The sequence below is a fragment of the Trachurus trachurus genome, assembly GCF_905171665.1.
Source record: "Trachurus trachurus genome assembly, chromosome: 3".
In the NCBI taxonomy this organism is placed as follows: Eukaryota; Metazoa; Chordata; class Actinopteri; order Carangiformes; family Carangidae; genus Trachurus; species Trachurus trachurus.
The window spans coordinates 15337682-15365606 of record NC_139893.1 but is presented as its reverse complement, the minus strand read 5'-3'; the positions used below and the strand labels follow the sequence as shown (position 1 = coordinate 15365606).

General features: G+C 41.6%; 2 protein-coding genes across 2 annotated transcripts in view; both read right to left on the bottom strand.

Moving 5' to 3' along the window:
- smyd3 (SET and MYND domain containing 3) overlaps positions 1 to 8805 on the bottom strand; it is an 84238-nt gene extending 75433 nt beyond the window's left edge. The window contains exon 1 of the mRNA XM_083994809.1: positions 8621 to 8805. Within this exon, the coding sequence (XP_083850935.1) occupies positions 8621 to 8781 (161 nt within the window). The 5' untranslated portion in view covers positions 8782 to 8805. The remainder of the gene's footprint in view (positions 1 to 8620) is intronic.
- Positions 8806 to 9633: 828 nt separating this feature from the next.
- cnsta (consortin, connexin sorting protein a) lies at positions 9634 to 27764 on the bottom strand. The gene is made up of 13 exons (XM_084001399.1): positions 27626 to 27764; positions 24626 to 24714; positions 23957 to 24319; positions 22044 to 22708; positions 19733 to 19763; positions 18525 to 18611; positions 17730 to 17811; positions 16746 to 16767; positions 16384 to 16447; positions 14693 to 15267; positions 14111 to 14281; positions 12776 to 12929; positions 9634 to 12586 (listed from the first exon to the last, which is right to left on the bottom strand). The coding sequence occupies exons 2-13, from the start codon at positions 24636 to 24638 to the stop codon at positions 12378 to 12380; spliced, it is 2436 nt and encodes an 811-aa protein (XP_083857525.1). The 5' UTR covers positions 24639 to 24714; positions 27626 to 27764; the 3' UTR covers positions 9634 to 12377.
- Between the last annotated feature and the right edge of the window lie 161 nt (positions 27765 to 27925).

Here is a 27925-nt window from a genome sequence, read left to right as displayed (position 1 = left end):
ATGTGTGTATCTGTAGTCAATTTTGTGAAGTCCATGCTATCAGACACCTAATTAGGCCTACCTCAGCATGTCTCTGTTGGTGTATGTGTGTGTGTAGCATGGTAATTAATTTCCCGTGAGTATTGGCTGCTGCACCGTAGCCATGAGAGTTAGTTCTGTGTTTATATGTGTGTGTGTGTGTGTGTGTGTGTGTGTGTGTGTGTGTGTGTGTGTGTGTGTGTGTGCTTGTGTATGTTAATAATTAGTGGGGTCCTCTTTTCTGGGCTGCCCGGTCGTGCCTGAGTGAATTTTCTCATTTCTAGGCTGAGTGGCCAACGCAGCATGGTTGCTTCCCACTTGACAGGTAATGGTGTGCGAGTGTGTGTGTGTAAAGTACATTACTGACAAGTGTTAACATAAATCGAATGCACGGTCCTCGATACCTTCAGAGTGGTTGAAAACACCCACAGTCCGGTGATTTTGAAGAGTTTTTCAAACATCTGGGTAGTAAAAATACAACTGCACTTCATATTTCACAGCCTGTATGGAAACCTGCACCTGGTTTCTTTGAGCCACTCCTCGTGTCCGTCTCCCGCAGCCTCTGCTGATAGCGGGAAACGACATGAAACAGCTTCTTCTCGAAACTGTTTGACAAATTAGTTTTTCCTGATGCAGCAGAGCCAAATCCAGAACAACCGAGGCTAAGCAAACTTTGCCAACACCAGGACGGCTGCTCTGTATTTCAAAGCCAATGTGAGAAAATGTGAGCACAAGCACTAAACACAAATGTGCCGCACTTCCTGAAGGGACACTAGTGCCATCTACTGTTTAATTAATGCTACGCCGCCACTGCAGCCTGCAGAACCACTCAGTACACCGCAGGCATCTGCAGCACAGCAACACATCAACACACGAGTTTAGTGTGAGTGGTGACTGGCATGTTAAATATTGCTGCTAGTGTGTGTATGTGCCAGAGAGATAGAGGGAGAGAGAGATAGAGAGGGAGAGAGAGAGAGAGAGAGAGAGAGAGAGAGAGAGAGAGAGAGAGAGAGAGAGAGAGAGACCAGCTGTGTTGCATCTCAAGCGATCCTAGAACCCTTGCTGAGTTGTTAATGGTTGTTTAGAGGATGATTCATTGACACCTGAGGGAACTCATATGGGATGAGTATCATGGTTTTATTATCATGATGATGAGCATACGTGCACAGACACACACACAAAAAACAAACACATACACAACACACAACAAACACTGGCCTTAAGGAAACATCTTCCCGCCTTGTAATGTTTAAAGACCTTTCCAGAAAACATTAGTTTCTCCCGTGTGGGTTTGGCTGTATCTTTGGTAATAAATCTAGTTTGTTTCAAAGCATAATCTGCAAAGTAACATGTATTCAATGACAAACTAGAATATAAAATAGATTCAATTAGATAGGCTAAATTCATATAATAATCTAATAAGATCATAATGATACAAAAAAGCCTAAATCTGATCTTCAAAGTGCACCAAAGGCAAAACCAGAGGAACGGGTTAGGAAGTCATTAAAGTCTAATTTGCATATTCAGCCATTCTAACATTATATTGTAATATTGAGGCTCTTCTATGAAAGTGATCATAAGAACTTTAGAAGCTATTCTGAAGCATATGAGGCCCTGGTGTAAAAGAGAATAATCCCAGAGAAATATGAGCAGATATGGTTTGATCTCAGTTAAAAGTTAATTTTCAAACAACCAGAGTTAAAATTTGACTGAATTATGCAAGTAGAAAGAGAATTAATCGTCTGAGTGAGCTGTGTAATGGCACAAATAGCTTTCTTGGTGTCCTAGAATGAAAGGCTGGATGTGAACTTTGCTGTATTTCTGAGATAAAAGACACATGGCTGGGCTGCTTTTGTGATGTGCTGACTGAAATGCAAACAAGAACCCACAAAAAGTCGAAGCCAAGTGAATTTCAAAAGAACTTGGGGATCTGCATCAATTTTCTGTCTTATCAATATGAAACTGAAGGAATAAAATCGCATCCACATCGGTCATGGGCGACAGCTTCAAATCTTTCCTGAATAAGACAATGAAAGGACGGGTTTATCTCAGACATCAGTCAGAAATCTAATCCTGTCCAGATAAGTTCAATTATGTTTTCTTTGGTTTTTTTGTTTGGCCTTTTGCCTTGAGGTTCGAGAGAGACATTAGCATTCACAAGTAACAGATGCACAGTCTAAGATCAGTGGAATAATGTGAATCTACAGGGAGCCTTTTTAATTTTAACCAAATTTCTACTGGTGGAAAAAACACACACACACATTTCTGCACTCAATGGAGAAACACACTGACTTTCATTAATTTTGCTGCACGATGTTTAACCACCCTCGAAAGATTAAATGCTCAAACCTCCCGAGAAACAACATACAATTTCTGTAAAGACCCGTGGTCCCCACAAGACGGGTTAAACATGATACACCCAGATGTTTTGCCTGATGAATACCAAGTATTACACACATGGGGAGGCGTGTTCATCACTTGGCTTGCAAAGGATACAGCTGTGTGTGTGTGTGTGTGTGTGTGTGTGTGTGTGTGTGTGTGTGTGTGTGTGTGTGTGTGTGTGTGTGTGTGTGTGTGTGTGTGTGTGTGTGTGTGTGTGTGTGTGTGTGTGTGCGCGTGTTCGTGTGTGTTTCCGATGTTTTCAAACACCTGAGTGTCTTAACTGCAGGAGGCAGGGAAAACTAGAGGGAGATGAAGAACAGAGGGGAAGAAAAGAAAGAAGCAGATGCAAGCAAAATGAACGAAGCAGAGAGAGAGAGGGAGAGATGAAGAGGAGGTAGAAGGGAGGTGGGACGAAAAACGTACATGAAGGATGAGAGATGAGGAGACGGTGGAAGTGAGGGGTAAAAACGGGGAGAATGAGGAGAGAAGAGAAGCAGATGGGGGGAGGGAGGGGGGGTGGGAGGAAGACAGATGTCAGACGCAGCAGATGGGAGGATAAATCCAGAGGAGGGAACAAGTGAAAGGAGGAGTGCTGACTTGTCTTTTGAACTATATTTCCCTCCTCTCATCTGCTCCTCCTGCCCCTCTTTCTGTAGGTTCCACAAACTGCATGTGAATCTGTATGTCTGCATCCATGTCTAAGATGAATATGTCCATGCATTTGATTCTGCATCTCCATCCTTTTGCTACATAATGTCAAACACTTTGGGTTTTTATGACTCATCATAATTCAGCGTCATGATCTCATCTCCTGTCATCTTGTTTACTTTGTTTAAGTTCAGCCGCCTGTCAATATTGTTTATATTCTTTGATATAACAAAAAAACAACAACCTGGAAACTCATTTATCCAACCTCCAATCAAAAGTTTGTCATCATAAATAAGACAAAAGTTTTGTTATGGTTTGTACTCATCTGTGTTGTGTGCGTGTATGTGTGTGTTTCTGTGTGGTCCAAAGAGACGGTGAGTGAGTGAGAGATTGGTGTCAAACAAAAGACTTCATCTGACAGAAAATGTTGCCATGGACCCCCCTCATCTAACACACACACACACACACACACACGACCTGACAGCAGAGAGAGACATCAAAGTTCTTCTTTGCTGTGTCAAAAATAGAGAGAAACCCCATCAAAGCGTGTGTGTGTTTGATGTGTGCTATCTGTCCAACAGAGACTCTGTATCGTCTCTGCATCTCTTCTCTGGTACTTCCTCTCCTTCCTCTCACCATTTTAAGACAAACATGTCAACAAACTGTCTCTCACGCTGCTAATTTCAAACATTTCTGCACAAATCTGTTTTTTTAAGTTCATCACCTGAGTTTCTTACAAACATGCGTGGACTTTGCTTTTCCTCATAAGACTCAGCGTTAACTCCTTGAAAACAAACTGTGTCTCTTCATTGCCTTCCAGTAATGCTACTCACCAATCACAGCAAAAAGCAATAAGCAGGAACTAAGAGAATAACGGGTGGAGGTCTACAATACAATCCTCCCTCAACCAACATCGGACACACATTTTTCTTTTCACTGGAGCTGCTTTTACACTGCAGCCGAGCCATGACTGCCCAAACACTGAAGTCACCGACTCTCTGTCTCACTTTATACAGTATTTTCTTGGAAACCCTCATTAGCTGACATCGCAGTGACCACAGGAGACTTTACGACGGTAACATAAAACACAGCTGACGTGTAAAATCATCAGACAGGTGGGCAGTATAACAATAAATATCAATATGACAGACTGCGCTCCAAAGACATGAGACATCCAATGAAAACAATTTACCAGCGATTAGCTTCAAATGCACTTCAGGGACGCAGGATTAGTTGGAACACAGCGATAGCAACACCATGTTTTCCACTTAATTAATGAGCGATATACTGCGGCTACATGTCAGACGCTGATTTGCTTTGAACGCGTGTCATTTTGAGATGTTAAGAAATTCTCCGCTGTCTTCCTGTCTTCACTTCTCCTGTTATCTCTCCTCTCATCATCTATCGCTCTGTGAGTCTGAGAACCTCTGCAGTCAAGGGTTTGTTGACCTCCAGCAATTTGGATCCTGCTGAGGTGTGTGTGTGAGAGAGAATGTGTGTGTGTGTGTGTCTCTATGTACTCAGTGTTTATCACTCATTACTTCCATACAGCCTTCAAGGCCTGTAATTAACTCCAGCTTTGATGCCCCCACCTGCTCATTTCCAGCACACACACACCCACACCCCCACACACACACACACAAACCCATGTGCATTGATTCAAACATGAAGCACATCTCTCTGTTGTTCGTGCAATGAGATACAGTCACACAAACAAATGCACGCACGCACACACACAAACACTCGGTCATGCTGAGAGCCTAATTATGTTTTAGTGAAAACACTTCACATCTCTGAGACCAATCTCTGCCTTGGGTTGTGTGTGTGGGTGACGGTGTGTGTGTTTGTGGGTGGGTGGGTGGGTGTATGTGTATGTGCTCCATTCATACACCATACAACTGTTTTTGCGACACCACTACAACTGAAGCCCCTCTCACTGATATCAAATCAATAAACGATGTGCAACACACTTTGGGACACTCAGGTACTGGCCACAAGCCAAGCAGATGTAGCCGTGACATTTATTCAATATCTTAAAAACATGGTCCTAGTACGCTACGCCCCACAACATGCAACATGGCCTCCTGGTCTTCTTCAACACACACACACACACACACACACACACACACACACACACACACACACACACACACACACACACACACACACACACACACACACACACACACACACACACACACACACACCTATCTGCCCCGAGCTCTTCGAAAAATAATGGAATTCAGTGGAGGCACAACGTCTCTAATTTATTATTGATTTCTGTTGTTATAACTCCATCTTTCTATGTAGGAGGGTGAATATGTTTTTTGAGATATTGAATAAATGTCAAGTTACAATGTTAAGGCATGTAGCCGGGAGTTCAAAGACTGTGTGTGCGTGTGTGTGTATCACATATGTGTACTTTAAAATCATAAACAAAGGGCTGAACCTGCTCGGTAACACATTAATGTTTAGCAGATATAATCTTAACCAAAACTGCTAATAAAGGAGTCGGAGACTGAGTATAACTGGGGGCTGATGTCAGACTGGGTCAAGTCAACAACCAAACAACAGTTTGTCAGTTTCCATGTTAAGTGACTGAGAAGAAGCTTCTTTTGCAAACCATATCACCACAATAAAAGGCTTTTCGACTGCTAGGAGTTAATTGTGAAGTGGGAACATCGATGCAAGCAGACAAGAGTAAATTTTGGGCGGATGAAAAATACTTTCGCAGGTCTTTAATATTAAAGGGATAGTTCAATATTTTGGCAAACTGGCCCATTGCCATAATTCCTATAGTTTTAGCAGTAGGTTTGTTACCTTTATTTGTCGGTGTGAGCTATTTTTAGAAAGGCCGAGCCACGAGCTGCTCAGAGCTGCGCTACAGAGGCTCATGGGATTTCTTGGTTTCCCTCATCAAACTCATCAAACGCACAATCCAACAACTCGGAAACACTCTAAGTTGTGACCAAGTTGTGACCTGCACATTCATCACACTATGAGATAATAACAGAACGTTGCGAGACAGAGTTGTTTTCGAGGCAAATGCAGAGACTGCTTGCTGAAAAACTGCACCTGGTGGGAATGCACATCAGCAGTTTTGCATGAATTAGCCTAGAAAACGACTCCGTCTCGTAACGTTCCTTTATTATTTCATAGCGTGGTGAATGTGCAGGTCACAACTTGTCCACGAGAGCGTTTTGGAGTTGTTGGGTTGTGTATTTGATGAGTTTGATGAGGGAAACCAAGAAATCCCATGAGCCTCCATAGCGTAGCTCTGAGCAGCTCGCGGCTCTGCTCCTGACAGTTATTAAATGTAATGAACCAACTGCTATGACTATTATTGATTATGGCAGTTTGCCAAAATGTTGAACTATCCCTTTAAGGACTGGCATTCATAGCCATGATGTTGCTGAATTATACATTTGCATCATGTGCATTTATTTGCATGTGTAATATACCACATGTAAATAAAAGAACACGTTCACAGTGGAGAAAATAAACAATGAAATTCTGCTCTGCTGTTACTTCCTGTAGTGGCCACGGCACCTCTCTCTACATTTACATCCCTGCAGGGCATTTGTTGGCTGTTCTCCACTTGGACAAAATGACTAAGCTCATATTCCAGTAACTGAATGAAGAAATACACACAGCACACACAGCACAGCTACAGCAAAACAACTACAGAGCAGTTGGAGGTGACACATGCAGCAGCAGATACATGCTGTTCACCCAGTGATGTAATAAAAGCTATACTGTACTGGGATCTGTCCCAGTATACGGCCAGTATGGATCTAAACGACCTTACAGATCTGGATGCTGTGCTATTAACCAAATGAGACAACCCACAACAAAGCATGTACATTCACATGCAGTATAAATATAAAGAACATGATCCGACCTCAGACCGTCAGATACTGCCAACATCTCAACTACTGTAGTAAACCAACAATCCCTTATAGAGTCTGTGCTGCTGCTGCTGCTGCTGCTGCTGCTCAACTGATCAGACGCCAATATAATTAACTTTCATGGGCAAATCAAAACTGGACATGAGCTTCATCTTTATATTCTCCCAGAGGTTTTCTGCAGCTGATCTCATTAATCATCTTCCATTTGCTATACCAGGGCTCATGCATGCCGTGTATTGCCCATAGTAATTTGCCCTTCATTCACCTCACACTCGCTGCACCAGAAAATCAGCACGCTATGATTTCTTTCACCAGTCTCATTAAATTCACATACATCTGCGGAGCTTGATGAAGTGAGTTTGGGGACAGTAAAGAAAGCAGCACAATCTCATCAAACTGGATGATGTTAAACAGAACAAATGATCACATTGTCAATTTCTACCACATAACAGAAGAGGGTGATAAGAATAAAATCCTACATCACTGGGTGACAATTTTATACAGAATTAATAATGGTATATATTATACTATACGTATCACGGTGATAAGATATAGATTGTGGCAAATTGTAAGAAAATGCAATGTTGTTACACTGACATTCTGGTTACTGAACATGCAAAATTGTATTAAGGCCACAACATCTTAATAAAGCCTGAGATACTGCAGCAAAATTGTATAAATGGCGAGACAAAATTAGCACAACAAAGTTCTAGCTTCACACAATAAATCATCCAGCCTGCACACTGTAGGGCCTCAAGGCCAAAATGCATTGGGCCCCCAATTAACCATGTTTGCCCTCTTCTCTGTGCACAACATATGGTGGATTATTATATGGCTCCAGGTTAGCTGCACAGCTCTCAGATAAACGCGAATGGGGAAATAAGCAACCCAAGAAAAAATAGGAATATGCACACTGTTTGTGTTACATTACCAGAAATAATAAAACACACAGAGCCTCACAATCAGGGAAATAAAGCAGAACTCATCTTCAGATGCTGAAATTGTGTTTTTCCCCTGTGCCCAAGTCCAGCAACCACTAGATAAACTTGCCAGTTTCCCAGCTCTCTACATTGTTATCTACACAGATACAGATGTTTTCCACAACTGTCTCTGATGAGGAGCTTGAATCCTTTCCTACACAGGTTACTGGGATAGATCTGTGCAGAAGAGACTAGTCACAGTGAGGTCAGTGAGGTGAAAGTCTTATTTATGAGATTTTATTGTCAGATTTTTACTTCTGCTGCTGTTGTATTTTCTACACAGCTTCAAAGATGTAAGTCTCCTCCCTACTCGTCCTCTTTCCTCCTCTGAAACCATGACAGAGCCACGGTGCCATCTAGTGGTGAACATGGACGCACCTACAATACCATTCATGTCAAGTCGTTAGCAAATTAAGAGACACAACCAACACGTTAAGTGCAATGAACTGTCAATATTAGACACACAAACAGTGAGAGGAACACAGAGTGAAAATATCAGAGGACGTGAGTGTGGCGTGACTTGTAGCCCATTTACTTATTCGGGGTGCTGGACAGAAACACATCCTAATTCACCACAGTGTGTGTAAACCTCATAACCTCGCAGCAGCCTGCACCCAGTATTAATAATATTAGCTGTCTTCGGAGCAGGGAGGTTGTGTGTCGGAGGTCTGCTGACCGACTCACCGGGTGAAGCAGCAGTGGCAGACGTGTCGGGACAGTTTGTTGGACACGCAGCTCGCCAGCGGCTCGGCCGAGTACACCAGCTCTCCTCTGCTCACCCGGACTGTGGCCCGCAGACCATTACCTTTCCCCGGACTGACAAACCGCTCCAGCCTCGGTGCCATGATTAGTCTTGTTTTTTCCCTCCACGTGAACTGAGCACTGTTTACATCCGTAATAAACGCGCGTTGCGTCATGACGTCACATACACGTACAGAACCTCGTCGAAGACAGTTGCGTGTCTAAACTTTTTTTTTTTATGTTTGAGTAAATTGCCATTGAAACTGCATAAATGTCAAAGGATGAATTTTTACCTAAAATATTATTACCAGTTTCTGTTATCAATATTTTGAGATGTTGATGGGTGAAGGTACCAAAAACAGCTCCAACATTTCACATAATGCTGCCTAGCATTTTTCATTAGACCCTCAACCTCCAGCAGTCCAGTTTAAGTGTCAGTAAGATGGTTGTGGGTTTGATTCCCAAAATCTAAATGGAAAATAGCAGGAGGCAGGTTTAATTTCCAGCAAATTTGACCATGCAGCTTCAGAGAGGCCAGACTTATCCTTCCATAGATACATGGAAATGTACTGTTAATGACCATACATCAAAAATGTCAGCTCCCCACACATTAACTAAATTGATTTGATTTGAAAAATGTGACCTTGGCCCCTGTAAGTTTTAGTCTATTGATTATGTACTCCATGTGCTGCTTTGGATGAAGCTTTTAGTGTGGCTACAAGCCAGATGGGATTTTTCTCTGAGACTCAAATCCAAATTGTTTTTTTTCTATATATGACTATATGATGTTTTGCCATGTCACCTTCAGCTCAAGCGAATGTTTTCACACAACTCTCCAAATATCTTACAGTAATGCTAGGTTTGGGCCATTATCTTCTATTTCTATGAACAGCATAATCAGGTGTGAGGAGGTGAGACAGAATGGAGGCTTACAAACAGCTTTTTTCAATGGCTTTAACAGGAGACATTACAGGGGGAAAATTTCATCTCCTTTTAACAATCAATAAGAACAAAGTGGAAAGAATTCAGCAAACATTTCAAAAAACACCTTTGATCAGGCTGAGAACAGTGGTACACAGTACTGATTCACACACAAAGAACATTTCCATTCATTCATTTCTGATGTTCTGTTAAAAAGCAATAAGGAAAAACAAATGAAAACATATCATGTGCCTTCAGAAGAGACATGAACCCTGTGTGAAGATGACATTACTGACAGCAAACAACAAACTCACCAGATCAAATCATCATACAGATGTGATGAGTTAAAATAAATGGATATAAATCACATACATTGATGAGCCAGACAATGGTATTCAGGAGTCAGTTACAAAAGAATGAATCCAATTCTCTGTCAAAGCCTCTTTAAGAACAATCGTGATATAAGAGAACAAACAATCTGATCTATGATGACAACAATCCAGCTCAGAAAACAAAGGAGTCTTTTCTTTACCACTCTGACTTTACATCCTTAGCATTATAAATAATTAAAATCATCTAAAAGAGTAAATTAGAGGTTTTCTGAAACATAGTCATCTGAACCAGCCAGAGGACGTGTGCAAATAAAAACAACTATTACTACTGTATTCCTAATGTCCTGGGAAAACTTCATGTCTATAATGAATTTCCAGGTTTCTGAGTTACACACCATAAGATAATACTGTTTTATTCTAATCTGTTAAAATACAGAGGTAAGACACTTGAATCTTTCCTTTCTTTCTTTATTTGCCAACAATTAACATATGTGGTTTTTCTAGGGCACCTTTTATGGCATTTGCAAAAACACAAAAACTATGGATGTCTAATTGGGCAAAAGGTGTAGTTAAGCAGTAAAATGACTCCCTAAGACTAAAATCTGTTCTCAAATGTTTAGAAGTCAGGGTTAGAAGACTGGTGTGAAGTGTAAACCTTTTTCCAAACCAATTCTTTTCCTGTCACAGGCAAATCATTTCTCCACCCATATAAATGTTTGTTTTTCTTCTATATCTTACCAGGGCTCAATTTTCAGCAAATGTAAACACACTAAACATATGTTTAACAATGATGGCAAATGTCCAGATGAGTCTTTAAAAAGACCAAGTGGTTGCAAAGTTGCTAAAACCTGTTCTCCAAAAGAAAAAGAAAAAGATATTGAAAACACTGACAGACAGACTACAGACGGTGCCCAGAATCCCCCCAAATAGCAAACACACAGGCAGACAGACAGACAAAGCTGGGCTGACACATTTTAAAATGATCAATCAATATCAATGAAGTGTACCGAATAACTATTGTTTCCAACATCAGGATATCTCAGCCATCAGTAGTTGTTTTATCTTGCAGAAATACAACATACTTAAGATCTGGGTAGCTTCTTTTTAAATTATCTAGTGTTCACTGACATGAACCTTTCACACTAAACCTGAAGAGAAGTTTGTGGATATTTGTTTCTGATCAAATCATGTAAAAGCTGTGTTGAGTCCAGGACCGACAGAAAATTATGTACTGATATATTGCAATATCTTTAAAAAATTGTACCATTCTCATGTGCAACATGTTAAACATTCTTCTGACAATATATACAGAGGTGCAGTGTGTTCCTGTACATGTTGCATATGCTACAAAAAGCTAAAATTAGCTCATTGAAAGTCAAACAGATATTTTTACACTCCAGTGGCCGCCATGTCAGCTTGCTGCAAGTCCATTGTTGGTAGTTACACAGAAAAGGGCAGCGACAGGACACTCGTCTCAAACGTGTCCAAGGGGGAAAGTAGAGGATATGGAGTTCTTCAGCAACTGCTCATTGGAAATGCAACAAATAACTCAATATCACGATCGCTACATGCAAAGAAATTGTATAACTTTCCCCTGTGGGACATATTTGATGGGCCTCTTGTCTGTTAGCAGCTCACTTTTGATAAATACCAAAAATAACTCTTTCAATCTCTTATCTGACAATGAATACACTGTATAAATGCCCCACAGATGACACAAAGCAAAGTTTAACAATGAACTCCAAACATTCATTCAAAGTTTTAAGACATAATTAAGACATAATGAATTCAATCCAAATAGAAGACCACAGAATGGTTTGCTCATTTTAAAATGTCATTTGTGACTTAAAAAATTCAACAATAAAAGCAACACCAGTGGTTGCAGCAGTTTGTAAAATGCCCATTGGGCCACATCCCAGTTGTGCAGTGCATGTGGAAAGGGCATCTCTGCACCCCAAGTTAACAAACTATACATCATATATATCTTTTTTTTTTCAATTTCTGTGGATTGCAGATGTTACTGCCTTGATCTTATTTTTAACTGAGTTGAGTCTTGGAGTCCAGTGTGCGTCAGTGAAGGTTTGTAATCAGTTATATTTGATTTAGCTGAGATTTAATTACATATTTTTTCTGGATAGAGTTGAGAAAAGGTCAGTTCTTCCTCTTCTGCTTTTTCTTTAAAAGTAGTGTTGCAACCTGGAATTGTATCTAGAGAGCATTAAAAATGCACTACAGCAGGCTTACGAATACCAACTGTATCTGATGTAATCATTAAGCCAGTTAGGCAGCATAATAGTCGCATACTCCACATGCCGGCAGGGACTGTAGCAGTTGTCTGGCATCATTACCTTGGAAAACATTGTCCCAGGAAGTAGCAGGAACTGCTGGAACCTACAGTGACGAACAGTAAGGCCTGGGGCTCCACAATGCCGACAGACTGTTCGCTGCTATGACCCGGGGCCAAACCAGTGTTGGAGATGAGATAACCCACGTTGTATCTGGCCCATGTAGAAGTCTGCATTTCTGGAGAAGTCCTGACAGACTGAGGAGTGGGCATCTCCCAGCGCACAGTAAAGGGCAGTGCCACCCACACTGATCACTACAGTAACCAGACAAAGCAGGAAGAGTAGCAGGCAGGAGTCCCCACCGCCAACATCTACAGAGACAGAGGGACACAGGAGCAGATTAATGGTGTGTACTGGAGAAGTGCCTAAATGTGTAGGTTGGTGTCAGTTAATCATGTCAACATCACCCCGTATGTTTATAGTGAGCTGATTCACAAGTTCAGTGTATATGGTGAGATGTGTATCTCTGAAACGTTGACAGTAAAAACACACACACACACCCTGCTCATAGTCATCTCCAGGAACTTTGAAGTGGACTCGTCTTTTGGCAGTGGGTTTGTCAGGCCGGGACTCTGACTTGGGAGACACACTCAGGTTGTCCACACGCACACTCCTCTTCTTCAATATGGACACCAGGCCAGAGGAAGGAGACACCTGCAGAAAAAAAAGAAGAAGAAAGAAACCAGTTGGGAACTGCAGACAATTCTATTTACAACACAATTTTGTATTTTCATCGTCACTGCCAAAGGATCATCTCCGGACGTCCAGCAGGTGTCACCACAATCAGTACTACTGAACTTTAAACCTTACTATCAATGCCACCTCCCATAGATTTACTATCTCACAGTGATAGATGATAGAACTTCTGCACATTCGATCTTGATCACCCTCAGCTCAGTGGTAAAAGTCTAAATTGCAATAACAAATGAACTTTGGTCAATTGGTGGCAGACATTTCCCAATACTTGTGTTTATTGTTACATCACATAGTAATGTCGTCATCCACCTGCTGCCTCCTGATTCCAAGTACTAACTACAGCTACCAGGCTTACTGAACATTTGGCCGGCTGCTCTGCATCCTGTTTTTGATAAAAACAGGCCACTTCTCTAGTTGCCACTGTACCCCAGCTCTTTCTGTCTGCCACCTCTCTGCAGCTGTTTCTCTTTCATTCATGTCTTTTACAGCTCTTCTCTTTCACATTCAAGATTTGATTCAATTGTGAAAATAAGAAAAGTATGATGCCACCAATAATAATAACAACAAAAAACTAAGAAAGACACATTTTTATCCCCACACTGGACACAGGTATCCATCCGTATTAAAAGGGATTACATCAGAATAACAACACAATAAGCCTGCTAAATGCTGACATTGCAGGTGGATGACACAACACTTTCTATTCCCCTTTTTCTCTTAGTCTAACTCTCAGTATGAAGGAGATAAATGTCCTGTTGCCTTCCATATCTGCAAAACAAATCCATAGTCTGAGATTCACCGTAATGGCTCGGTAATATCATTACATCTGCTTCAACAGCACACTGTGCTGTCCATTATAAAAGGGTCTGGATGGGCAGTTTGAGACAAACAGGAACCTTGAAACGCCTGACAACTAGCCAGTTTGAACTGTTTGTGATTCTTCCAGTGTGTTGATGAGTTCAAGGTGGAAAGGAAGACCGAATGTGACAAACTGTGCCGGGTTAAATACTTATCTGTGTATATAATCTCTACACCCACACATCAGTATTCATGCAAATCAATCACCAAGTGGCCAAAAATACCCAACAAATCAAATTCATGAGACATGACTTTCCCTTATCATCCACACAGCAGCTCACCTCCTCTACAGTGATGCGTTTCGCCATGTCGTCCAGTGAGGCAGCTTCTCTAAAGATATCAGCTTGCTCTACTTCATACTCCTCCTCCTCCTCCTCTTCCTCCTCATGCTCGTACTGCTGAGCCTCCTGAGGAAGGTAGGCCTCCTGGTTCAGGCAGGTTTCAGCGCTCTCCTGCAGTGACAACGAATGCGGTTATAACTTAAATATAAACATCCAGTTGTGAAGACAATAATCCAACTCTGGTGGCTTCTAATTTGGAATAGAGGAAGTTAAACAGTTTCCAGCAATGTTTCCTTACTAGTAAAAATACAGGAAGTTAACAGTTAGCATGAGCTGCAACAGCCACCATGAATTAAGAAACCTAGAGCAATGCAAAATTCATCAACAGAGGAAAATTAGTATGAGACTGATCGTGATAGTGGTGTCACAGTTTAACTGATGAGTGAGGTTGAAGTAAACAAACTGGGACCTCACAGATAAAGTAACTGAGATGACTTTAAACATCTATTTTACAGATTTTAATTTGAAATTCCAAAACTAAATTCTGAGTATATTAAGTAGCCAACACATTTGGATAAATACCTGTGTCTCCTCCTGTAGTTTCTCCTCAGCCAGGGCTTCCTGATGTTGTTGTGCCCCCACCTCTGCCCCACTGACCAGAGTCTCCACGGGCAGAGCTTTCTGACAGAAAGCAGAGCCTGTTTTCTGCGGGTTCTCCTCCTCTTCTTCCTCTCCCTCATCATCCATCTCTAACGCTTCCGTCGCCTCCTCCACGTCCCTTGCCTCTTCTTTCCCTTTTGCCTCCTTTTCCTCTGCTGGACCTAAATCTCCTCCCTGCTGCTCTGCAGGCTTGGACCGATCCATTTCACCAGCTGTAGGGGGGTGCAGATCATTTCCTATGGCCGAGATGGTGTGTCCTACCCCTCCCTCTGCCTCTCCTCCCTCTCTGTTGCTAGCCTGCTTGTCAGTCAGCTGAGATCCATGGAAACCATCTCTCACATCTAATTCCTTGTCTGGGTCATCCCTGCCCTTTTCTACGGTCCCAGGGGAATGCAGCCTATCAGCCAAATTAATGGAGGGTATGACTGGATCGCTGTCCTGAGAGCGGGAGGAGTCTTCGGCTCTCTGCTCTTCTATCCCTCCGTAAACCTGAGAGGCTAGATGAAAAAAAAGGAAACAGAGTAGAGGAAGAGAGTGAGTTTTGGTAGAAATCGAGGTAGATGTAAGAAGGACATAGAGCAAAAACAACAAAATTAAAACTGCTGCATGTAAGACGAGGGTAAAAGTGATCAGTTAACGCAGGCTTTTCTTTTCTACTTCATGTCCTCAAAACCTTAAAAAAAAAGCTCTACACTTGCAATGATTTTCTAACTACAAGCAGGAAAAACTCCTCCAGTGGCCAATGTGATATTCAACAGAGATAAAACGTTAAAAATACACATTTTCACAATTGCACTACTTAAGAGTACAATGCAATGAGAGCTGCCATCTGATTTTCCATGTACCCACTGAAACATGAGCATGGAGCATGTAAGATTTTCCTATTAGAGGAACGACCAACTGGAAAAAGAAAGCATCACTCTCTCCTTGGACAATCAATTAGCATACACACATGACACACAGTGTGAAATGAACATGAATTATCCTTAAAGCAGAAGTAAGCGGAATATTTGTGTTAATATAAGTCTTAAATAGTTATATCTTCCTACGGCAATCACTTACATAGAGTGTTTGGTCCGAAACACGGGTCTGTCAGTCACTCTGATCTGCTGTAAGCCGAGGAGAAAACTTTCCTTGTATCCTACAACCTTTATCCAATGAGGAGAGAGAACGGCATAAAGGGGCGGTCCTCTCTGTGTGTGCAGCCAAGGGATGCGCGTGAATGTGGTGACGTAGGGACGAGGACCAATAGATCCATGACGAGGGCGGGGGCTGCTAACTCCATCGGCTGACAAGAAGTTAGCCAAAACGACCGGATCGCTTACCTCTGCTTTAATGTCTGATCACTAACTATCACTGAGGACATACAAAATGCCCAGAGATTAAAATGTGCATGACTTACTTCATGGCTAACATCAGCACAAACCATTGTTTGTTTTTACCAGTTATTTATGGCCTGAGGTTCGACTATTAGATTGCTGCAAATCTTTCAACTGAGTCTTTTCTTTTAGCTGAAAGCTCTGAAAAGCTAGTGAATGAATATTAATGTAGTGAACACGTAAAACCACCAACAGTACTCACACTCACTGACATAAATACACTCACTCACTTACCTGATGAATATGAAGACAGTGAACCACCTTCAAATGTAGGCCTCAAAAAGTCCAGAGGTCCACACTACATAAACACAAATACAGACATATAACTCTACATCACAAAATGTTTTTACACTATATAGATTAGTAATGTGTAAGTGAGGCATTACTAGAGAACATGAAAAGCAGCCATTTAGACATTAGATGTACAACATGGATACTTAAAATAGATACCGGTATTTGTCATGTAACATGTTAATATGACATAAGTGAGATGCAAACCTCAAAATCACTTTGCCTAATCTTATGTCTACATGCATGCACATTCTTTCTCTGTCTCGCAAACACACACACTAAATGATGAAAGCTGAATATCTTACCACAGCATCTCTTGCACCTGGTCTATGAACAGAAGGGAGAAAGACAGACAGAGTGAGAGGTCTGTTCTTGGTTTTTAGTAAATGAAGACGTGAAAGATGGGTGACCGTTCTCTACTCTCCCAATCTAAAATTAGCCCCAACACATTTCCCTGGCTATTACAACGTGTATGTGTGTGTGTGCGTGTGTGTGTGTGTGTGTGTGTGTGCGTGTGTGTGTGTGTGTGTGTGTGTGTGTGTGTGTGTGTGTGTGTGTGTGTGTGTGTGTGTGTACGAAGCAGGGTGAAACCCAAGAAGTGTGATAGCTCAAGTGTCTGAAAGTGCACCGGCAGCAGAGGGCCATATGTTTTATCTATCAGTGCAGTGCTCAACACACACAAAGATATACAGTGCATGCTCAGTCATATAAACAGACACATACACAGTGATGCAAACTTGCCACCCGTCTGGATCATAAAGAATGTGCAGGTGTGTATGATGTAAAAGTTTGTGTCTCTGGCAGGTATAATGCCTAGGAGGAGGTGGGCCTCATTTGAATAATATGTTTCCCTTGTCTGACAACAGACACGTATTACACAGAGCTTCCATGAGCAGAAAAATTAAACAGTTAGGAAAAAACTTTAACACTGCTTTTTAAGATGTTGGATTGTTTAACTGCATATTAAACAAATTGCAATTTCTTAAAGCATTTCATGTATGTAATAAAAATGATATTGGTTCTTTGTCCCACTCTAGTTAAGACAGGAAAAGATCATGCTTCCCAAAATGCTGGACTGGTATGTGGTTTAGAACACACCCAAACTATTTTAAAGTCAATTTGATTGCAACAGAACAATACAAAAGCACATTACAAAGGAATCTTGTGCTTTTCACTTAAATGCCTTTCAGAATTTGCGGGTTTGTGAGTGTATTTGGTAGCAACAAATACAAACAACAAAAAAGGGAAAGTACATGCAAAAGTACAGACAGACACAAACGCAGACTGACCGACTGTGAGTCTGGCAGATGTGTTTAAGAGTATCCAGATGTTGAGTTGCCAAGTCGGAGGAAGTCATGTTACACTGAGTCTCTGAGAGAGATGGAGAGACACAGAGAGACAGAGACTGTTACGACCGTGGCTATAACTGTGAGGAACCCTCTAAGAGCCTAAATGTTTCCTGATGGGATTTGCATTATATGATCCCTGAAACCAATAGAATAGTCCAATAGAAGAGCCACAGAGGCTGCAGTATTACTATTATATTTATTATATAGTAGAAGTTACTTGATGTCAATGACAATGATTACTTTAAAGCAGAAGTAAGCGGAATATTTGTGTTAATATAAGTCTTAAATAGTTATATCTTCCGACGGCAATCACTTATATAGAGTGTTTGGTCTGAAACACGGGTCTGTCAGTCACTCTGCTCTGCTGTAAGCCGAGGAGAAAACTTTCCTTGTATCCTACAACCTTTATCCAATGAGGAGAGAGAACGGCATAAAGGGGCGGTCCTCTCTGTGTGTGCAGCCAAGGTATGCGCATGAATGTGGTGATGTAGGGACGAGGGCGGGGACTGCTAACTCCATCTGCTTTAAGTAATATGTAAAGTAGTGTAACCGCTAAATTCAGGTGAATAGTTTCTACTTGGATTGTTAGCTTAAATCCTGCTGGTTAAGAGAGGGGATTAAAAACATACATACTTATCATACTGAATTTATATTATGAATATTACCGTAAGTGTAAGAGTAAGAGTATACACTCCATTTGTGAAAGTGTGCAGTGATGCATGTAATGTGTGTTACCCCACTGCTCCTGTAGTTTATTCAGGTTGTCCAAAACTCTCTGGTGATAGAGTCTCTCTAGTTGGATGCAGCATAATGCCCGTTGGTCTGTACATCACTGGTTAAGGAGTATGTAAATGAATAAACACACACATGCAAGCACAAACTACACATTACAAGAGGGCCTTTCAACAGTTTGCCTTGAAATTGTTAAGTGAACCCTTGACCTTTCGGACACAAAATGTCAACACAACTTCTTTTTACATTATTATACAACATTAGTGGTCGAACTCATAAAGTCGATTTGATTGGTCTCAAAAGATCTTTAACCGCATAATTAAAATCTTTCAGTCCAAATGAACATTTGTGCCAAATCTGGTGTTGCTAAAATATCAAGCTCACAAGAGCTGAATACACAGATGAATCACTCAAAGAAAAATTCAACAATAATAAAAATGTTGAGACTGAAAAAATAGACAAAGGGAGACAAAATATGGGGGAGTGGATTAAAGCTAGTGAGCCCAAAAGAGATAGAGGGAGAGAGCGCTCCAGGATGCAGTGTCTCATGTTTATGGATATGAGCAGCCAAAACACAATCCTTCTTTGAAACGGCTCAATGCTTGCTTCCTCTCTCTCTCTCTTTCTAACTAAGTCTCAATACATGCATCACATAGCTAAGCTAGCTTTCTCTTCTCTTTAAAATCTTTCATTTCTTCCCGCCCACTTATTCTCTTCCCTGCTATTAAACCAGTCAAATGTCAGTCTTTCTCATACTTGCTCTGCTGCCTTTCCCCTTCCCGTTCATGCATCCTTGTCCCCTCCTCCTTCTGTGTTTTACACTTTGTCTTTGAGACTGTATGTTCTCGAGTGCCTTTTAATGAGAGTATCTCGTTTTGTGTGTCTCCTCCTTAATTCTCTCTCCACCTCTTTCCCACTCTTTTCCTCAATCTATTGAACAGAAATAATCCTATTCTCTTTTTGCGTGAAATAATACAGATTAAAAAAAACACACACAACAACGGTAAATACCTCAAAAAGAGAAGTACGTGTACAGACAAGCAGCAAGGTGAACGTACAGGACCTTAAGTGCATGACACTCTTTGCACAAATTAAAGTAAGAACTTCCCCCTGAGACACACTCTCTCTCTCACACACACACACACACACACACACACACACACACACACACACACACACACACACACACACACACAGGGTGATAAGGATACAGTCTTCCTGAAGGACAAAGGCCTCTGCAATCTGCAAAGAGACAGAGAGATTATAAACTCAAATAAAATTGCATTATGTCATCTCTACTCAAAAAGTGTGTATTTTTATCACATCAGTTATGTCACAAAAGCCATCAGGGGAACTATGACTAAAGAGGGGCTTAAAACCAGACTGAGACAGTTCCCCATGTGCAGTGGGTCCTGAGAGGGACACAGGATCAGTAAAATAAAGAAATGATCTGACAAAGACTGGAAAACAGGAAGACAGTGCAGCAATACAGAGCATCAAAACACCACACGATACAAAGCTGTGATACAGTGACTGCACTGCTACAGCTGCAAGAAGTTCATAATCCAATCTCAGATACATAATGCAACAGTTAGGTAAGTCCACTGCATTTAGGAGGCTTCTTGAAAATGAGAGTGAAAAGAAAGACGGACAGAAAAATGATACGCCGCGGTCGACACTCTACCTTTCTTCAGCAAGAGTCCCTGTCATGCTGCTCAGCTGATCACAGAACAAGAGAAGTGTGTGTGTGAAAGAGAGAGAGGGAGGGAGGCATAGAGAGAGAGAGAGAGAGAGAGAGAGAGGGAGGGAGGGAGGGAGGGCACATGAGGCTCCTGCATTGCTAATGAAGTGAGGGGTGCTGTGACGTCTGAATGACCTCTCTAGGTAAGTGCTGTACTGACATGGTCCAGATAAAGTTGGGGAGAAGAGTTTGTTTTCTCTTCTGCCCATCAGTTCCATCACAGATGTGACCCACATATCCACGAAAAGCAAAGTCCCATTTTAAGATTCAGATATATTTATTTTTCCTCACAAAAAATGCAACTAACTAACTAAGACCATCACACCACTTAGAAAATTGTATTTTCCCCTGTACCCTCCAATATTGTTGAGAATGTCTATGATTTTGCCACATTATGTGAACTCAATAGTTGATTAAACTACATGTAATGTGTTTATTTTGTTTAAGCTTTTTGGACCTCAGAAGACCGAGATCAGACAATGTTGCAGAGAAAAACAAATTCAACAAGAACCATTTTTTAAACAAACTCCTAATGTTAATACAGGAGAGCATAATGCAACATATTCACTATTGTCATTGTGGTGATGCCTATAAATGTCGTGTAAGAGCTTTCTCAATGACCTATCACTTAAATTTGTCATGTCACTTCCAGGTACAAACATAGAAACACAAATAGTGGCGTGCATGAACACAGTCATCACTGTGAGTAGTGACTAGTTGAGAGGATGAAACCCAGATATAGGGTATAAACTATTGGGATGTTAATCTTTAATGCGACCTCCAACTGAGGTGTGCTGGTGGCTTCCAGCATGTGCGCCCCGCTACAGTTTTTCACTGGCTTTTACTTGTTCTTATTGTTTTTAATCTGTCATTTAAAGGTCAGTGTGTGTGTGTGTGTGTGTGTGTGTGTGTGTGTGTGTGTGTGTGTGTGTGTGTGTGTGTGTGTGTGTGTGTGTGTGTGTGTGTGTGTGTGTGTGTGTGCGTAAAAGTCTGGAGGGCTAATATGTGGACTTTGGGAATGTGTGTACAACTCCTTGCATTCTGTTTCACTGAGCTGCTCCTCTGCAGCGTCTGTCAAGGGAAGAAGCTGAAACTCCAATATGGCGACCGGTTTACTATCAACAGAGAGCTCCTTCGTAGAAACATTTTCAACACATACTACCATTGCCATAATGGAGTGATATAGTAATATATAATTAGAATTTATTGTAAAATATTTCCAAAAAATATGTGTTAATGTGTTAACATACAGTCATGTATCATATGTATCATGGTATAAAAAGAGAAATAAATGACTGGTGTAACTGCCTAATTAATGATTAAATATAGCTCACCTCTCCCTTTCTCTTTCACTCACACACACCTGTTTGCCTGGAAGTAAGCATAGCTCAGGTGCGCCATTTATAAATCTAACTGACAGAAATATTTGCACACCCTATTAAAATGCATGTTCAGTCATGCAGGTCTCTGCGTGAGAGAGCAATGAGCACAGAGAGCGCAGAGCGTGGTTTTTATGAACTGTGCATGTGGCTTGCTCTATGTGTGTACTCCCTAATGTGTGCATGTGAGTGTTTGTGTGCACAGGCACTGAAGACACCCATGCCTAAAGGTACAAAGTGCCACCTAGATTATGGGGTTGAGTGGGTGATGGTGATTTAATAACTACTGTGAGCGCTAGTGTTTAAAGAGACAAAAAAAAACAACAACACACCAACAAACAGAGAAGAGTGGGGAAAGTTTCTGTCATATGCCATATACTGTATATAAGACAGGGTGGTTACCTGGTGAAGGTAATGTGGAAGGTGAGTGTCATCTCCTCTTTGTGCTAACTGCTCAAGAGACTCCTGCAGAAGAGCCGGCTTTGGAGTAGGACCAGTGGCACAGGTGGAGACTGAGGAGGAAGTGGGCACTGGCATCGAAGTAATGTGTTCCCAGTTTGAAGTTATAGGCCCTGTGGTGGTGGAAGTGGATTGTGTACCAGTCGTCGCAGGCCCTGTGGTAGAGACGAGGGATCCTGTTGTTGCACTCACAGGAGTGACAGCAACTGAAGTGTTGAGCCTTGTTACTGTAAATGTCTCTGCAGTTGAGCTGAGAGGTCCTGCGAGCCCACTGTTGGAGACAGGTTGTGTAGATGAGGTAAGACGTTCTGTAGTGGAGTCAGTATTTTTTGCTATCCTGTCTGTAGCTTCTGTGATACATGAAGGTCCAGTGGGGCTGGTGGACCGTAAGTCTGAGGTTACAGTTAGTGTAGCAGAATCTATAGGCCCTGTGGTGAAGGCAGCTGATCCAGTGTTGGACATATGAGAGTCCACTTTGACATCACTCTGGCTGAACTCCGCTGGACTGATTGGATACACAGTTTCCGAACTGATCACTGGAATGACAGGAGAAGTAGGCTCTGGACTGGTCCCAGGGCTGAAAGGATAAGGAGTCTCCAACAAACTGCCTATAGAGGGGAAAACGGTGACAGACAAAAAAGAGATGAGAAAACAGAGAATGACAAGGGTGCAGTAAACCTGTTGAAACAGGATGACTCACAAACATACTGAACCAAGCATGTTTTAAAGTCTGCAAAAGTGTGGAGACTGTTTAAGTAAATTTGCTCTAGTGAATAGTTGTAAAGTTTAAGCCTGATGGGAGGGTCTGAGGTAATAGACTGACCCAGAATGAAGGGTAGTGGGACAACTAAACAGTCGAGGAAAAGTGGATGGTCAACTGGGGGTTACATGAAGTCAAACGGGATAACAAATGGATCAAAAGATAATAGGAACAAAAGATATTTGCATTTATAGGCCTTGCAGTTTAACACCTAAGTGTCAATTTACCAGGGGCCAGAAGGGACCCCAGACCTTATCAGTTTAGCCCCAGGTAAGGGTACTGCAACCATCTTCTCCACATGACTGTATTACAATTGCCAATCATGTAGAAAAGAGGGCGGTGTTGGTAATGAAAACAGACCTACTGTCTTCAAATTAGTGGCATTGTGTGAATAAAGGATTAAGGGGCCAAACCAGTTGGGGTCAGACATTAGTTGTTGTTTTTTTTCTCAAATGTGTGAGCTCTAAGATGATTTTGTTTGGTTTCAGCAAAAACTCACAATGTTATAAATACAATATTTGGGTAGTGCCAATGTGTGTCTTTGTGTTGTCTACTCTATTACTCCTTTGCTTTGTTTCCTATAATTTCTCTCCCAAAATTCATTTTCATCTTTCAGTCCACACAACAGCCTCCATCCATCCCATCCACTTTTTTGGTCATGTGATTAGATACATGAGTCAGCCACCCATGACCTTAATCTAAAATGTTGATCGCTTAAAAACACACACACAAAGAGCATTACAACAGCCACTGAGCCAGACTCTGACTGCGGTGTTACCCCTTCACCTTCACCATTGTTTCCTGACAAATCACAGTGAATCAGTGAAAACTAAATTGCTGGATTAATATTTAGTCAATATTTGTGAAAATAAAGATGCCTAATCTCGTAATCCAGGCAAACTATTTAAGGATTAGCTTGTTTGGTGTTTAACTGTGAATTATGTCACATTGTACAGTAAAAAAAAAAAAGAAAAATATGTAAGCAATGTTATGTGATTAAGTACATTCATAAAATGATTTTTTATTGTATGGACATACGCGTCACACAGTCTCGTTTCAAGTTTTCTTTCAGTATTAAGGTACGTTTGCTTCTTACCAGTTTCTGAATACGAAGAATCAGTCATAGGAGTGTCTGGAGACTGGCAGCGTACTAGACCACTTAATTCCTCTGATTCTTCTTCTTCTTTCATCACCTCATCAATGTCTTCCTCTTCATCCTCCTCTCTGCCTCGTCCTGTGTCCTCCTTCTTCCCCTCCTGCTCTTCCTCCTCATGTCCATTGTTGTTGCTGTGGGTTTTTTGGGTGAGCCTGCACCCTCCCCCCTCTTCATTTTGTGAAGGAGAAAGACTTGAGTTGGTCTCATTGAGGTTTCGAGTTTGGGCAGTGAGAGTTTCGGGGTTTGGGAGGTTATCACAAGCAGGAACATGTGACATTACGCTGCCTTCACTCTCAAACTGACCTGGAGAGTTTAAAAAAGGGTAATAAAATGAATTGGTTGAAATTACAATACAGGTCTAAGAAATGAAGCAGACTCTCTGTACAGTATGAGTGTCATTTCACCAGACCCCGTATTTACAGATGATGAAGTAGATGAATTGTAATTTGAGACAAAGCAAACACAGCACAAAAAAACTGCCTTTCTCCTTCTCAACAGCTTAACTTTCACAATCCAGTCAGTGTTTATAATGTGGTGTTGAGGTCACTGTTCTTTAACACACTGGGCTTATACTTTTGTGTTATATTTTACAAAAAGTTAATCACTCACCACCATGATCCATTGGGCTCCACCCTCACAATGTCTGACCTCTCAACCCTGAAGGTCAGCGCTGCCTGTTAAAAAGCCCTTCTTCAAGCCTGAGACGAAACACAGATACAAAACAAGTTTAACATCATTCCCAAGCTGTCAAACCACCTCAAGGGCTTATAGAGATAAAAAAAAAAAGAAAAAGAATGTGTTTCCTTATAGTCCAACCAACGCCTTGAAATGCACTAGAATATTTGGACACAACAGAGGAATTAAATAAGTGTATTCATGCACATGGTGATTAGACTTTTGAAGGATAATACAAACCAGGTGATGCAACTGAAAACTTTGACTGAGATAGAAAATTGCAGACAACAGTTGGATTTTTGACATGGAGACTGCAGTACTAGTGTGAATGCAAAAGAAAACATAAAATAACAAAGGGAGAAAACCACCAGGCAACAGTCATTAATAAATCATACGTTGCCCAACCATACAAACATTAAACAGAGGAAAAATGATAAATCCAACACTACAAACACTACACGCTATGGCCTTAAGATTATTATATAAACACTTCTCTGACAGTGAAAAATAACCTCTCAAAAACAGGATTTACTGCAGGGTAGTGTGCTGTAGTTGGCAACAGATTGTGCAGGTATACAAACGGGTAAATCAGAGTGCACTAGTCAGTATTGGGCAATAACAGGCTTTTTGATTTTATTGATACACTTAAGTTGTCTCAGCAACAAACTGAATACAAACTGATGGATGCAAAACCTGTTTTTTATGTAGTTAATATGTCATGTTGTGATTAATTAATTGCATATCTTGCCAATAAGACCACAGCCAGTGCCTTAACTTTTCTGTCTATCTGTACCACATGCAAACTCCTTCCAGTCAGTTTTTGGGCCTCTCAATCAATATCTATTTTAAACAATAACACCTTAACTTCAAACACTCCTGGTTACGTGCAACTGGCATATTGCAGTCTAAGCAAACGTTGCAGTTTCAACTGTCACACTTATGGCACAAAGAACTACCCTTCAAACACTCTGGTACCATAATATGCACGACCATATCCAATGCCAACACTGATTTAGCATAGAAAACTTTTTTTTTTTTCAACTTTTAGCGTAATTTTTAAGCCACAACTTCTCAAGTTTCTAAAATTTTAATCCTACAAACACAACCCAGTTAATGACGGCCTCTATCAGAGGAATAAGGCAGTCCTAGTTTCCTGCAGCACTCTGCTAATTGTTCTTCCTGTAACATTGTGTTGCCCTGTGTGAGGCTCTGACCAAACATTTAGAAGGGGGGGAGAAACAAGCAAGGGCAAAACACAAATTTTGGTTATTTGTCTACTGAAGCCATTATTGATGTTTACTGATATCAAGTGTTCCTGAGCCCTGAGGCCAACAGTCTCCATGGGGGGACGTGAGGGAATACATTACTATCTTGCTTTTAGATTGCATAAGCTCTATAATGTTTTAACAACACTTTCTCAATGCTATACCCTACTGGGAAGCAAGATTCGCTTTGGGTGAGCCTGCACCCTGTTAATGTGGCTCTGAGATCTAACTATAAACACGTATACAATCAGAGGCTGTTTTGGAGTCCAATTACACCAAGCTGAATGTCCCCCTGGGAGTTACAATGGTCCCACATGATGAAAAACACCCTTGACATTAAGGCTTATGCAAGAACAAACTCATGATTACACAGACACACAGATGTCACTGCACATCTCTGACATATTTATTATACTTTCTATTGTTTTCTATTTTAAACTACAGTTTAATTTTCCTTTCCCACAGAGCCGTCTACCCACACAGCCATCTATCTTCTCCTCTGTTTGTCTGTGCCCTCCTCCTCCAGAGGGGGCATGAATAATGAAACACAAGAGAGGGGACAAACGAAGAAGGGAATTCAGCCAAAAGGACAAACACAAAGGTGGAAGAAACAGACCCTGTCCTGTGAGAGGCCACTGCTGAGACCTGAGACAGACAGGGTCATGTCTTAAACCAACATGAAACCTTATTACTGACACATGCTGCACTCGTGCTGTGTGATGACGAGGCACACGGTCAGGTCACGCTAACTGTACATTCAGACATTGTAGCTATAAATCCCCCAAAATCACATAAGAAATCTGTCAAGTTTGCAAACAAGACGTGAAAATATGTGCAGCAATCGTATCGTAAGTCATTCAGAGAGATGGATGGGGCGTTATTAATCAGTGGACAACATCATTTCAGACCAGAAAGTCTCCTTCTATACTACTACAATGTCTAACTAATAAAGTTTGATCAATGTTATGTCCGTATTATATGTAACATTACCTTGGCAAGTCATCGACTCCAGGTCAAAACACAGGCAAATGATTATGACGGCGGCGGACTCACTGCGGCTGTCAGTTTCCTCTTGTGATACAACTGACACTGATTCCGCTGACGTCAGTTGCTTGGTAACATCAGTTGTCCCATTGACCAACAAGCTACATTTTTGTGTCCAAATAATAATATTAAAAGAAGCTAATAACAAGCCAAATTCACGTCGACTGTAATACTTTTTTTTTTTGAAGGATTAGCTTGCTCGCTACCTGTACGGTTCAAGAAGCGCAGTGCTGCTGGTACATTTACCCTACTTGACAGCGGCGCTTGCACCGTTTTCCGTCAAATCTTCATAAAAACGTCCGGGCAGAGTGGAGCTAACACCTGGACAGTTGACGATAAACCGACGTTATATGAACAACAACAACACCACCTAACCGTCAAACAACTGCGGTGAGAACAGCAGCAGCAGCAGCAGCAGTAGTGTAAACGTTACAGTATGTCACTGGTGCTACTAGCTAACGTGAGCTAGCCGAGAAACATCTGGGCAATGTGCCGAGGAGAAAACGTTTAAAACCACACACACACACACACACACAGCGACGGTAGCTTTAGGTAAATGTGATAGCTTTCATATTACTGGAGCTTTTACGAGTCCTGCTCGATGGAAAAATAAAACGATACTTACGGGTGGAAGTGTTGCATGGAGCAGGGCGGTAAAAGCTCGGGCATCAGACACCTTGCTGTGGATGTTGTTTTAATGACTTGTATGTGTCACCGACAGACAGCCAGGGGTCGTTGCTACCGCTGTCACCAGGCCTGCCGCCGCTGCTGCCGCTGCTCCTGCCGCTGCTCCTGCCGCTCCTGCCCGCCTGCTGCTACTACTGCTGCCGCTGCCGCTGCTCCTACTGCCGCCCAACCCACCGACACCAGGTGCACTGTCGCCATCTTCCGTCACCTCACGGTTAGTACAGTGGATTTTTACTCG